We start from the raw sequence: 14,145 nt of genomic DNA, 5'->3' as shown, positions 1-14,145 counted from the left end.
TATTTTTGAGACAACATAGCAAACTAATCTATTAAGAATGAGTGTTGCTACAAGACAAAGCACAGTTACAACAAGTCCTCCAAATTAAACAGCATTATTTTGCAATTTCACTCATTACATTGATTAGGTTTAGGCACCAAAAGGCAAAATCACAGTCAACATTGAGTGTTTTGGTAGGAAACTGGAAGCATGCCTCTTTGTAATCACCCATCCAACCACCTCCACCTCCTGCCTCTGCAGACTGGATGCTCTATGAAGTAACACCTTGTCCCTGACATGACTCATAATTCCTACGACCGCTTGGGGGCTTGGTCACTTCACTCATGTCCTTTAGTTGTCATGGGACGTGCCTGGAAACTATGTTAAGCAAAACAGAAGAATACTTCGCACATGTATTCCTTGAGACACGCAGGAGAGGGACAAGCAGATCCAGATGCAAATAAACTCGCGCTGAAATTTTACTTTAAGTAGGCTATCATATTTTTCTCCTAATTGCTTGATCCTAAAAGGTTTAAAAACTAGAATGGTGATCTTTCAACTTTGCAACTGTGTGTCTGCAATGACGTGCTTGTAATCTGTTAGTGTGTCTCAGCTATTCAGGACATACTGTAGCATTTCTACTTACTGTGTAAAGAACAATGAGAAGAGGAGAAACAGTTTTCATTCATTTCATATAGCCTCCTTCGGCTGTCTCCGTCAGTCACGTGATCACCTTTATCATCAAAGTTAGCTAGTGTACTAACTATACTATAGCCATTAAAATAGTGGTATTAATGACCCCTCATAAGATTTTTTTTGCTCCACTGCAGTAATAGGAAATGACATACAAAACAACAAATAAGAGTTTGCTTGTCCCAGTCCAAGGCCTTATCATTATGTTTGTCATCTGTGGCAAAAGCCTATTTCTGGAAAGCTCAGACCTACTTTTCTGCTTCCCAGAGTGGACTTCAGGGACCAACAGTGGCCGTTGAGAGGACCCTGAAGACAAACTAGTCTGGGACACTCAGTCTGGGGTCTTCAAATACACATAATGCATGTTTCCTTAAAAATTGTGATTCTTCAGTTTTATACTACACAAGCAGGACCTTCACATGACACAAATAAGGGATCCAGACAAAAAATCCTTTGATTTTCTTTATTTCTTTCTTTCAATAGATTTTACACTATCTTGCTGGAACCAAAGAAACATTTGACTATAGAAACATAAAATAGCACAAAATATATGCAAAAAGAATACATTTAAAAATGATTACATTAAAACCATAAATCCGATGAGGGTCTTCTTGACAATTAATCTTTATGTCTTTACTTTGTTGGTAGGGTACACTGCAACAATGATGGCACAGGCAGTCACAATTCATAACCTGCAGTCTCCAGTGTAGTGCCCTCTGCTGGCTAAAGCTGTGAATTACAAGCTCCAAACAGTTCCATTGTAAGGCAATGGGACAAAAAATATCTCACTACAGATTTGGGAGACCAGAAGTAAAGATCAATGACTGTTCACTCAGTTGCAGTCACCCCTTTTGGCCTTGCGATGCGCTCATTAAAACCTTAAAAAATGATTTTAGATATAAAGATACATATTTGAAATGAAACTGAGAAGGGATTTGAGATGAGAGACCCGTTCAAGTCTCTTTAATAAATTTCATAAGAGCTCTTAAAAACATAAAACCTTAAGCACGATGGACTCAAGATAAGGCAAAGTGTTAGGATAAGCTGAGTCTGCTCAGTTGACCAACTGCTCAGAAAGTGCTTACATTTTTCTTTTTACCATCAGTCAATCATTGCCAACACATTTGAAAAAACATGACATCTCAAGAGGATTCCATACACAAGGGCATTGTGGGTCACCAAATGAGGACATTTTTGTGTACAGACTTTTTTTTTTTCACTAGAAACATTCAGTACGTTATCATTTAGTAAGAAAAGAAAATATTGTTTTCTCATGCAACATGTTGAATTAAAGTTATTCACCGGTAGTATCTGCTTTTGATTTATAAACAGATTTACTGTACTAGGGGGGGCAGAAACCTCTAAACCCTTAAAGGAAATGAAAAACAGATCACATCCTTAAACAATATGAAAAGTGCAGTCCTTAACTCTAGTGATACATACGCCTCGCATAAAATGTCTGTGTGGAACCTAAAGGTCCTTTGTCAGGGGAAGAGTTGTACATCTGAACTTATTAATTTATAGATTATTTAGTTCTTATATATATATATATTTATATATAATCTATGTAACATTGATGACTTTAAATCTATTTAAGTGTTACAGTCACAGCACTATAGAGGCTGTTCTTTGCTAATGAAAATATTAGGTCATTGTCATAATCTCAGTGAAGAATAAGAAATGTTCATATCTTCTTTACAATCTACCTTGTGTACAGTGTTCTAGCAAAAAGAAACAGAAAATCAACTTAACAATGTCATTTACAAAAATACCGAACTTTAGTAATTGCAACATTTGGTTGCCACAGCAACAACTTAATATTGTTATGAAATACTATTATACTAGAGTGAAAAGTACATCTTTTTTGAAATTTTCTTCTCTTTTTTTTTGGTAAAATGTCATCTATACAATAAACATTTTTTTCCAACAACACAAGCAACTCTATAACTATGCTCATTACTGCAACACTGTGATCTTTTTATCGATGAGAAGGCAAGAAAGATCCAGTAGCTTTCTATTGGTGGGTTGACTTTTAAAACCCCACCCCACAGACATGTGCGACTTCTCATTCGCTGACCTGACGGGTTAGACCTTGAAATGACCAACCGTGCAGAATGTAGCACAGCTCAATAAATTACATTCATTTCAAAATAGAATAGTTAACAACATTGTTTTTGACTAAAATTTGACCAAGAGTAACATAAGATAAATTACAACAAAATAAAACTTTTACCACCTTCCACAAATATTACATACAAATCATAATGCATGTGAAGACAATCAGAGTGAATGAAACCAAAATGTGAAACCAGAGTGAAGCACTCTTGTTCCAAGGTATGATTGTGGATTGTCAATGTTAATCAAGCACCATGAAATTACATCAGAATTTTTGAAAAATGGAAAATAAGATTTAGTATCACGAGTTAAAACGCGCTATTCATAAAATGCAAAAAATAAAGAGAGGGTTGGTCTAAAATAATAAAATAACAATTTATGATCTTGGCTAAAAGACAAATGATTGTTCTGGGTGAAGGTGGAGATGGTGGAGGATTTGGGGAGGTTCAAACATACCTTGATAAAAGACACAACACAAATTTTAAATAACTTGAATACATTTCTAGAACCATGAATATAAACTCTCAAAATAAGAGACACTTTACATACATTACACAGTTTACAATACATTTTTTTTCTCACTCACGTTCCTCATGTAAACTACTCAAACCATGGTAAGAAACGATGGTACACCATGAAAGTCACCAAACATTCTACAAAGCTATTTTTGATTTGTCATTTCTTTAACTTCTTTTGTTTCGATAAAGTCACTTGTGATGTTAATGAACTGTTACTAGAAAACTGTTTCCAGTAACGATTCGCAAAATGTGATGTCTTTCCCGAAAAGTCCATGTAGCTTCTGACAGCCAGTGTGTTGTGTCTGTAACTTTTAGTGATACACTCTGGATGCATGTGTTGTTGATGAGCATTTTTTAGGCACTTCTACAGTTTTCTAAAATGGAACAGGATTATCGGTGATAGTAGGGTTGGACAGGACAACCGACGGTCACAGATAGCCCTCCAGTCGAAGTTCAAGTCATCTTTTGCTTGACGAGCGTCGTCAAATGCACCGTTTTTTTGTTTAGTCTTAGCACTTAAGTCCCTCACCCACCCCCCAAAACCTCTCCTACCAGGCCCGGTGTTGTCATCACCCGCTAGACCTCGCTTCAAGTCCCAGTCTGCCGGCAGACCATCCGTCTCCAGATACGAACACACATGCACACACACACACAAGGCTTGGTATGTCTGGAACGAACCCTCAAGCTTTGTAAAGCCCTTGGCACAGACCCGAGCCTTTAGGCTTTTCGGTAACGGCCACGACTATCTTCAGTCAACACTGGGCACTGTCTTCCCCAGTCCCGACTACATGCAAAAATCCGTGCACAATGTATCCCACCACTCCTCCTGAACAAAGAACTGAACCCAGCACCGAAACAAATACAGGGTGCGTTCTGAGCAGCTTTCACAATGGCAAAAGAGAAATAAAAAGAATTTATCAGGGTGTTAAAATGTGGCTCTACTTTCTGGCAGGTTGATTCCACCGACCTCTTCCAAGCCGCGACTTTGGCAAGATGTTTCCGAGATGAAAGGTTGGCAGGGGGAGGGGAGGAAAAGCTTCATCATGGCATCTGAACAGCAACTGGGGCAGATGAGGGTCACATAGGTACCCTCGCAGGGACAGTCACATTAAGAAAACATGAGCCTCTCTGCCCCAAGGACATTCAACTTTGTAGAGAGAAAAGCAAAGACCGCGAGACGAAAACCCTCTTGAAAGCGCCAAGTGCATTGGTGTGGTTGTGCACGGGTTTTTCTGTGACTCTTCCTGTTTTCCACTTCAACATTAAGCACTATATTTCTTGTATAGTGCAAATCAATCATCTTTTTTTTTTTTTTTTTACTAACCAAAGGGATGAACATTGTGCAGCGGTTTTAGAACAAATATGAAAGAGAGGGGATCCACAGTACTTAGGGTGAACAGTTGTTAAAATGACCTCTATAGTGTGTCTGCTATGTATGTAGTACTATACATAAGAATATTTTTGACTTTTTCATGTTAATAGTTTTTTTCTAGCAATACATACAGAATATATCTTTTTTTTTGTGTGTGTGTTACACCGGCACTGCAGTTCTTATGGTTAAATTGAAGTGTTACACTCTTAGCATGCAGGTTGCTGGACCTCTATGGGAGAGGTAAGGTAGTATTTACACAGGGGCTGTTCTGGGTTTCCTAGTGCAGCTTCGTGACACTCCATTCCCTTCCTGACACTTACTTCAGGATGATCTGGAGGAGAGAGACAGAAACAAGAAAATGAAGGAGAGAACACAAGGAGAGAAGAATTTAGTTTACTTGTAAGAGAGAGACTATATTTACTCACACACTGTATAATGTAAAGTAATATAGTGTGTACAAAATCTGCATTGCCGTGGCTCAGTACACGAGTGTGTGACAGTGAAATTTCAACTGATTTTGATTTATATACAAGAATATACATAACAACATAAGTATATAGAATTGATGCTGTTATTGTGTTTGGTGTCTCCTTAAGATCTAGGTCAAACAGTATTTGCCGTTTTTTCTTAAGACCTCGGTGTGTTTCAAACAAAGTGCTTGTCGGATCCTATAACAACGCCTGAAACCACCTCAACCTTGACAACGCAATATGTCCGACAACTTTTGTAACTTCCTGAAACAGACAATCCGACAATCACGCCCACTTTATGTAGCGACTGGCCAGGTGTGGAGGTGTGAAAGTAGGCAGAATTTGAACTTTTTCAAACCAAATCAGTGGATGAGTTGGTAACCTTGTTGTGTTTTCCCAGTTTCTTTTCACACAGAAAAAACTTTAAGCAAACCAAATAGTATCAAAAAACCCATGAGAGAATGTTCATTGGTTAGATGTGTCTGGGGTGTGTGTCCGACTCAACCAGACTAAACAACGCAGGTTTTTTTTCATTCTTCACATAACAACTTCAGTCACTATTTGTGTTTACAACTGAGTGCAACATCATGAATGCCTTCGGGTAGAGGCTGTCTGAAAGTGTTTGTTATTATTCCCATTTGTATGATACATTCGTCGAGACTATGAAGACATGCAAAAGACAGAGTTCTTGGAGAGAGATCAACACGGCAGTGGGATGCAGCCAGGAGGAGGCTATGACAGCAGGCTTTTCACACCACCATTGACTGTGACGATTCGCATAAACGTACAAAAGTATAAACACTTTTGCCTTTAGACGTGATCGCACAACACGTAGTTCGGCCCTGTTTGTATTTTGTTGAAGCATTCTGAGACATTTGGGCATCCGGTGGGTGGTGGGTACCACAACAACGCTGTCCCAGAATGCTGAGACAATCACAGATAAATATGTGTCAATGAATAGTACTTTTCTATCTTAGTTGTTGAGTTGTGGTTTCGCAACCGGCCTGGTGTTTCATGCAGATAAGAGCAAAAGCTTCTCATTTTTTGCAAATAGTATTTGACCCAGGTCTGGTCATCTTTGCGTGTATTATCTTTTTAGGAGATAAAGACTAATCTAACACATGACAAGAGAGAGAGAGAGAGAGAGAGAGAGAGAGAAGAAGAGAGAGAGATTGTCTATACATGGGGAAGACAGGTAGAAGAGCTGCTGGCTGCCATTACGTGGTTGCCACTGGCAGCAAGCCAACATAGAACAAAGCCACATGGTGCTTGTTAATAGACAATAGACAGCCAGCAAACGACAGAAGCCCCTGGTCACATCACACATCACAGAAGGTCACCACAGGTGGAGAGACTGTGATGTGCATGGGTTGAGAGGAAAGCCTGCTTCATAGTGCAGTATGGAAATAGGAAAATATTATTGGGTGCCAGATGGTTGGGATCAGCCAGATAGGATGGTACACCCCACCCGTCTGGTACCGCAGTTGGGTAAAAACAAACACTAAGAATTGTTTGCAGGTCCTATTTGTCTTAGATTTGGTGCAGTAATACTAGCAGCATTTTTCAGCAGCCCACAAGTCCGGAAGACGTGGTGTGATGTAGTGTGTGTTATAGAATCATGGTGGAGGTTTGAACTGTTGTAGCTTTTTGTTTTTTTTTTACATATTTATATCAGATTATGATTCTAATTGCATTGGCTCTTAGCCCCGTTCACACTGCAGGCAAAAGTGGCCCAAATCCGATTTTTTCAAATCAGATTTAGACCACATACATATGTGGTCCTGAATCAGACCCAGATCTGATTTTTTTTCAATGGGGCTGCAGTGTGAACAACCAAGGCGGATTTGATGCGACTTTTACGTCAATCTACGTCGACATTTGTCACAATTATGCGCCGGCGAGTTAGCCCTAGACACAACAGACACAGACAATAACATTAAAAACTTGACTAGATATGGAGAACAGCGATGGAGCGAGTCAATGGAGGGAGAGTGAGGTGTTAGACCTAATTAGTATATGGGGAGATACTTCAATTCAAGCTAAACTAGAAGGATCCTCCCCTAACCGCGAAAATGCTTACTTCCTCCATAACCTCCCGAACTTTAGTGCAACAGCGTGCTGCATCTGATGTCATTGTTATTTTGTGCATGCGGGTTAGTTTGAAACCTCAAACAGTTCACACTGGAATCAGATATAGGCCACATTTTAAAAGGTAATGTGAACAGCCAAACAAAAAATCGGATCTGAGCAAAAAATCAGATTTGAGCATTAAGACTTGCGGTGTGAACGGGGCCTTAGTGACCCAGTCTGTTAATTTGAATAAATGTGATAAGAATAATGACAGGTTCCCACAGGGAGGTGAGAGATTGAACCCTGGTCCTCTAGCTGAAGAGCTGCTCAAAATAACCATCTCTAATTCCATTTAATTCTAACAACTTATCTTCCTATCCTATCAGTAGCTGAGTGATTACAGCCTGTAAAATATGTGATGTAATGCCATATTCAGACAGTCGAGGGCACTGCAACTTCACAATCTCCAGCAAGAGCGGTGACGTTACTGGACACCCCATCAGTGTTAGCACATGGTTAAAATGAGCTGGAACATGGAATGATGCGATTGGTTGCTGCTTGTCATGTCACAATGGCAGTTCAGAGGGTCATGAGTTGACCAGACTCTAAACCTCTGCAACATCCTGTCCCTCTATGCATGTGTATTACTCACTATTTATCTCATTTTATTTACGTCTGAGGTAATCATCGCATTCATCTTGTAATGTTGAATTCTTTTAGCTCGAGATACAACAAATGTACATGATATTATTATCATCACTATGATCATTTAATTCTCCTTGCTCTGTTTTTTTTTCAAAATTGTCTTGGCCCAGGATACAGATGTAAGTAGCCACATAAACAATTAAAGATATGCTAATGGCTGATGCTAAGAAGCTAGCAATCATAATCTGGCTGTTTAATCTGAAAAACCATACGATGGGGATGACTGTAGTAAATGAGGCATGTACTGTATGCAGTACAGCTGGTGATTATAAGTGTTAACTGTGTCCTAGCTGGAGGGATCTTTATGCAGGGCGGGGAGGGGGCGAGAGAAACAGAGGGGGCCAGAAGGAGACAGACAGTGCTGGCTGACGTCAGTGTTTCTCCGGCTCCTTGTCCCACATGCATCTTTAAAGAGCAGCTCTGCTTCCTGCTGCTACTGCTGCTGCATGCCAATTACAGGAAGAGACGGTGACTCACAGGAAGTGCACACACTGCTGGCCTATGAGGGGCAATAAAGAACAAGGTACTGGGGCTGGATCCTTGGTTAATGATGGAAGGGGCATCATGGATACATTTATTTTCTTCTTTTTAATTTTAAAATGAACCTGTAATTTTTATTTTTTTACACTGAGCGCATCCATTCTCTTTTTTTTCCCATTCCAAACGGGATATAGGAACAGTTTGAAAAGGTTTTCTTAGAGACTTCAATTTTCTAAAATTGTTTAATTTATAAAAACTGATCTTCATTCTCGAACTTAAGTTGGTATTAATGTTTTCTCTGTACTTTGAGGCAGTAAGACCAAAGAAAAAAAGAACGATTAGTGAGAGGAAGTGGTAGGAAAATCAGGATATTGGTCCTTACAACTAGTACTAGTCAGTACTAACAATAATAATATGTTTAATTTTACACTATACATTTATTTGCACTTTGATTAAACACATACTAAGAGACTCAGTATATTTCTACATGTGGAACACTTCTCATCGGTGCGTCCTCAAAACACTTCTATGCTGACCTACCAGTAAATGATTACCAGCTGCGTGAGCCCAGAGTGCCAGCATTGTGCTGAAATTTCCAGGTTTAAAATGGGGCACACATGCGTCACTCTGGCATTCAAACCTGGCCCTGCTTCCCTGGCTCCTGCTGACATGCAGCAACAGGAGAGCCGCCGATCAGAGGCCATTTTTAGACAGCTTCTGTGATCATTCTTCCTGTGTCTGTCTCACCCTGGCAAGCGTGGCCCGTAACTGTTTCCTCACATGATTTATTCTCCCTTTTATCCCGTGACCAGAAAAAGGTAAAAAGGTGAAACCAGGAAAAAAATCCAACATGGCGGCTGTTCCAAACCAGCTGTAAGTGCTACAGAGATTGCCTGTATGTATTTGCTTGAATGTGTGTGTCTGCATAGCACACAAGCAGTACAAATGATTCCCCCTACTGCAGATGGAGAGGCTTATTTGACAACAAGAAAAGTGGAAAATAAAACAGAACATGCAAAACAAAACCAGGAAGTAGTGCAACACAACACAACTACTACTTTGCAAATGTGGGAGCTCTGAAGAAGTGCTTGTTAGGAGCGCCTAATGGGGCTAAGCATAGCGTTTTACAAGAAATACAATACAGTACACTGGCACCGGCTCACTCAGGTAGCCCCTCTGCTTTAGATTCTCTAGAATATACCCACTCACAGGCTTTCATGCCAGTGTGAGCTCGCCCAGTGCAGGCAGATGGATGGATGGGGAGGGGCTGAGCGTGGGCTAAGGCTGAGCTACAGGTTATTGCAGCTTACTATTAGAAGGCAGTACTTATTCAGAGCTCCAGGGACTGATGAAAGAAAGCTTTAAAAGGAGCAAACCTGATTGGCTGGTGCTGTTGCTGCGTAGGGGACACTTGTGGCAGGAGTTGTTGCTGCAGAGACAGTAGCAGGCGTAGCACTGTACATCATTGGGACTTTGTTTTGAGGGTGGGAAAGGGAAGAGGGAGGAGGGGGAGGAATGGGGGAGAGGGAAGGAGGTGGTAGCAATGGACAGGTAGGTGGAGCATTATGGTAACCATGGCAACCGTTGTGATGTGTGTGTGTCGACGGTATCGTTTGTTGTTGTTGTTGTTGATGGTGGTGGTAGCGGATGTTACAGAGAGCCAGCAAGCCATCGTTAGGGTTACACCGGCAGATGGCATGCAACCATTCACAATGCAAAGCAAGGAGGACAGAAAGAAAGAAAGAAAAAGAGAGCATGGGAGAAAAAAAAAACAAGAGGAGAGAAGCTGATTACAATCACAAATAAGGAAATTTTTACGGAAAATCAGTTTGCTGTTTTTCCCAGAGAAGTTGAGAGGCACAAGACACCAATTACAATGAATCAATGACATTTTTGGCAGCAGGGATGGGAATTTAATTTTTTAAATCCATGTGGGACAAGTTGAACAGCAGGAAGATGCAACGATGATGGATTGTTGTAATATTATGTTAAAAATCATTCCCAGTCCTAATTTTTCCATTTACTAATGTAGGACCTGCTGGTTAGCCGACTGGGACTTTTTGTATTTCCCATCCCCTTTAAGCAGAGACAAATGCTCCAGTTATGTGGCTGAAATAAGTTCTCTGGGAAACTGATTTAAATTTCCTGATCAACACAGCACAGCAAATAGACAGTCGCTATCCTACAGCTTAAGAACAGATCAGTCTGCAGTATTTTATCCACACTACCATTTTTAATCATAGACAAAGAGCCATTAGCGAGAAAGTCAGTAAAGAAATAATAACTCAAAGTCACAACTCTTTCAGGTGATACAAAACAGTTCAACAGTTTGCGGAAAATTTCCTAGAGCACATTTTAAAAAGTTTCACCACTGCCACAGGAGGTGATGCGGTGAAGCAATGACCTTTTGTCTCACCTGCAAGGGCCGTAGATATTGCCCACTCATCCCACTCCAACCCCCCACTCTTATATATCAAACAGTATATGTGAGAGAGCAAAGGGAAGGTCAAGACCTACCAAGACTGCTAGCAGGAGTCATGCAAAAGACTGACCCTGTTGTGTTCATGCAGAGAAAGACGGAGAGAGACAGAGAGGGAGAGAGAGGGAGGGTGACAGAGAGGGAGAGAGGTGGAAATAAATGGGTTAATTGAGGGAGGAGAACAACAAGGTTAGACAAGACAAAAAAAAAGCTTGAAGACTTCACTCAGCTCAGATGCTATTGTTACAGTGGTGCTGTCACCCAGTTATGAATGCAGTTAACAGTAGCAAGCAGAGGAATTCAGTATGGTTCAGTTATGGTATTGGTGAGAAAATACTGAATATATACTACTGCAGCTAAATCAAACATAAAGCAAACTTAGCTATTCTGTAGGATATGAAATTGTGGCCACATTTAGCATGCAAACTGGTTCAAAGAGTTTATTGGTTACTCTTTGCAGATGTGAAGGAAGGAAATGATAGATAGGAAGGATAACCAGTGACTTATTTACTTCACACTTACTTAATATTACATGATATGTACTTTATTTACTTAAAATTGTCATTCTCCAATTGTTTTTTTCCTTATCCGTATCTCAGGACAGAGGGTGTCATTTTTTGTACAGATTGTAAAGCCCAGTGTCACAAATTTGTGATTACAGGCTATATAAATAAATTGACTTGACTTGACCATGCTGGTGTCTGAGATCCAGCTGTTTATATAGATGATATAGTTCTGATCCACAAGCAGCCAAGCACATCTCTTCACACTTGATTGAATCTAAAAAAGAAGATTCTTTATATATTTCTAATCATTTTCTAGGTCTTCTGTGGCCACAAAAACCCTGCAATTAAATAGCTGCAACTAGTACATTTATATATACTGTATGTTATAAAAACTTTGAGGAAAAATAATTAAACAAAATCTAAATAAGTAATTTCTAGAAAAAGGGAGAAGACTAAATAATAGAGAGACTAAAACTAAAGAGGTGATAGAGCCAAACAGCATGCAGTGTCAGTACAATGATGTGCACAGGCTTCTATCCAGATTTGGGTCAAATGAAGATGGGAAGGGTTTACTGCATCAGAACCATTCAGATAAGTGTCCATCACAAAAATATTACAGTAAATTTCAACTATCTCCAATGTTTTCAATACCTACTGTTTTTGTCTACATGGATGGAGAAACCCCACCCACCTGAAACTTTGCAGATTTGTTGATAAAAAAATGTAAAAACAGATTTGCAAACACGACTTTAACCCAGGGCTACTTCCCCCACACAGATGGAGGGAGGGATGAGGGGTGGTCAGGCATCTCACACCACACAGAAACAAAAAGAGCAGGTAGAAAGAAGAGTGAGGGATGGGAGTCTCCTCCTCATGACTCAATGTGGCTACAGGCCACCGTATTAGCTGCAGTTAGCTCGTTTAGCGGGTGACCCCAGGGGGCTTCAGCTACTGTTAGTTTCTATGAGGAGTAGACAGAGAGAGCATTTTGTTTAGGGGGAAAGAACTGAAGAGGAATAAGGGAGCAGACTTGAATTAATTTGGGAAAATCTGAACAAAATTGCTTTTTTTTTTTTTAAATTGGATTTTTTTCAATATATATATATAAAATACACACTGAAAAGGCTGCATTTGCTCAAAACTATAAGTCATTATTTCCTTTAAAAGGCTTATAGTTTTATAGTAACATAGTTACAAAGCCTTTGCACAACTGGTCTTATTTTGCTCTTTTGTATGCTTGGGCGTCAGTAGAGTGGCAGGTGTATCATATTCAAGTGGTAATAGATCATAACTTTTATTACTCATGATCAAAGCCTGCACTGCCCTTCCACCTGGCAGCAGTTACGTGTTTATATTGGCAGGCTCTAGATCAAAGTTAAGGGATGGCACGGTGAATAGCTGAAACATTAGCACACACCATTTCAGAAACTCCAAAAAGATATATTTGTGATGGATAGAAGGTTAGCTGAGCTCATTCAGTGAGTGTATCTGTGTGTGCTTGCATGCTCCGCATACCTGAGTGCTTCTATTTGCATCTGTGTGCAGTGTGTATCGATTGAGAGCTCTTACCTGTGGGAAAGAAATGGTGCTGCTGGAGCTGTGCGTTTGCCAGCGCCTGCTGGTAGTGCAAAACACTGGGGTTGAACAGGGAGCTTGCTCCGTTGCTCTTCTCAAGTGCTTGTCTCTTTGGTAGGGGCTGGAGGACGCCGTGGGGGAACGCCTATCCACCGAAAACACACACACACACACACACACACACACACAACAGAAGCACAGTAGATTTGAACTGTATACTCATGCATGTCAACACCGATATTTGCAAATCTGTTATTTGTCTATGCACAGCACAACAAGGCAAAAATGGAAACTTGCTGTAACTATCACAAGGACAGTGAGAAACTACACCATAGCAAGGCAATCAACAACGAAAATAGTGTGATAACTGGAATTATTTTAACATTACAATGTAGTTGTTCATTTAATAAACGTACAGTACAATCTAGAATTGCCACTGGTGATCATAAATTATACAAATTTATACTTTAAAAGTGTCTTACAGGGTTTCACAAAAGCAGAAGAGCCAACTTAAATTTTGTGAGTGGCTACAGTACAATTAAAGAAGCTACATGCAAAGCAAAAGGTGAAAGGTCAAAGTACCAGGTCTACAGTTGCCTCGAGGGGTCGCTTCATTGCTTTGGCAGTCGACTGAGTCTTTAATTAGCAGGCAGCGAGCACATGATGGCAGTGGGCCAATGGGATTCAAGCGTATTAACATACAGGTAACAGCAAGCAGAGGTGCGTCATGGGGGACAGCATTGCATTGTGGATAGGTGAGAAGGAAAAAAACAAAAACAAAAATAATCTGAATGCAAGTATACCACATACAAAACAATAGACATGCACATAAACAAAAAATTGTTTTGTTTACTTTAAAGAAACATTGCTCCTTTTTGAATTAGTACAAAAGCAAAAAAAGCATCTATATTAACCTTTGGTTAAAAAAAGCAAGATTCTATGATGTACTTCAAAACTACTGGGAAAGCATTTAGTAGTAATGTAAACTATTTCTGAACAAGTAAATCATTTTTTTTAATATCTACGCAAGAAGAAAATGCAGTAAACACAACTGATTCAGACTATAAAAACTGGGCTGACACTTTATGTGAGATCTGAACACAGGTTCTCTACAGCTTTCAAAGAAGTACTACAGTCCTACACACACAATAATTACTGTGCTCCTGGAGTACTCTATTTGATG

The 14,145-nt window shown here is 39.9% G+C and overlaps 1 protein-coding gene across 19 annotated transcripts in view; it reads right to left on the bottom strand.

Annotated features, from left to right (window-relative positions):
• Positions 1 to 1,121: 1,121 nt before the first annotated feature.
• mbnl2 (muscleblind-like splicing regulator 2) overlaps positions 1,122 to 14,145 on the bottom strand; it is a 52,707-nt gene continuing 39,683 nt past the window's right edge. For 5 of the 19 annotated variants that reach the window (XM_044187337.1, XM_044187332.1, XM_044187334.1 and 2 more), the window contains exons 6-9: positions 13,545 to 13,598; positions 12,957 to 13,107; positions 10,920 to 10,955; positions 1,122 to 5,008 (exon numbers count right to left, since the gene is read on the bottom strand). In XM_044187337.1, the coding sequence (XP_044043272.1) occupies positions 4,884 to 5,008; positions 10,920 to 10,955; positions 12,957 to 13,107; positions 13,545 to 13,598 (366 nt within the window). In that variant the 3' untranslated portion in view covers positions 1,122 to 4,883. Of the gene's footprint in view, positions 5,009 to 9,778; positions 9,874 to 10,919; positions 10,956 to 12,956; positions 13,108 to 13,544; positions 13,599 to 14,145 lie in introns of all 19 variants that reach the window. The other 14 variants (XM_044187338.1, XM_044187339.1, XM_044187342.1 and 11 more) reach the window with 10 other exon arrangements.

The sequence above is a fragment of the Siniperca chuatsi genome, linkage group LG24 (assembly GCF_020085105.1).
Source record: "Siniperca chuatsi isolate FFG_IHB_CAS linkage group LG24, ASM2008510v1, whole genome shotgun sequence".
NCBI classification, from domain to species: domain Eukaryota; kingdom Metazoa; phylum Chordata; class Actinopteri; order Centrarchiformes; family Sinipercidae; genus Siniperca; species Siniperca chuatsi.
This window is presented reverse-complemented; position numbering and strand designations above follow the sequence as displayed.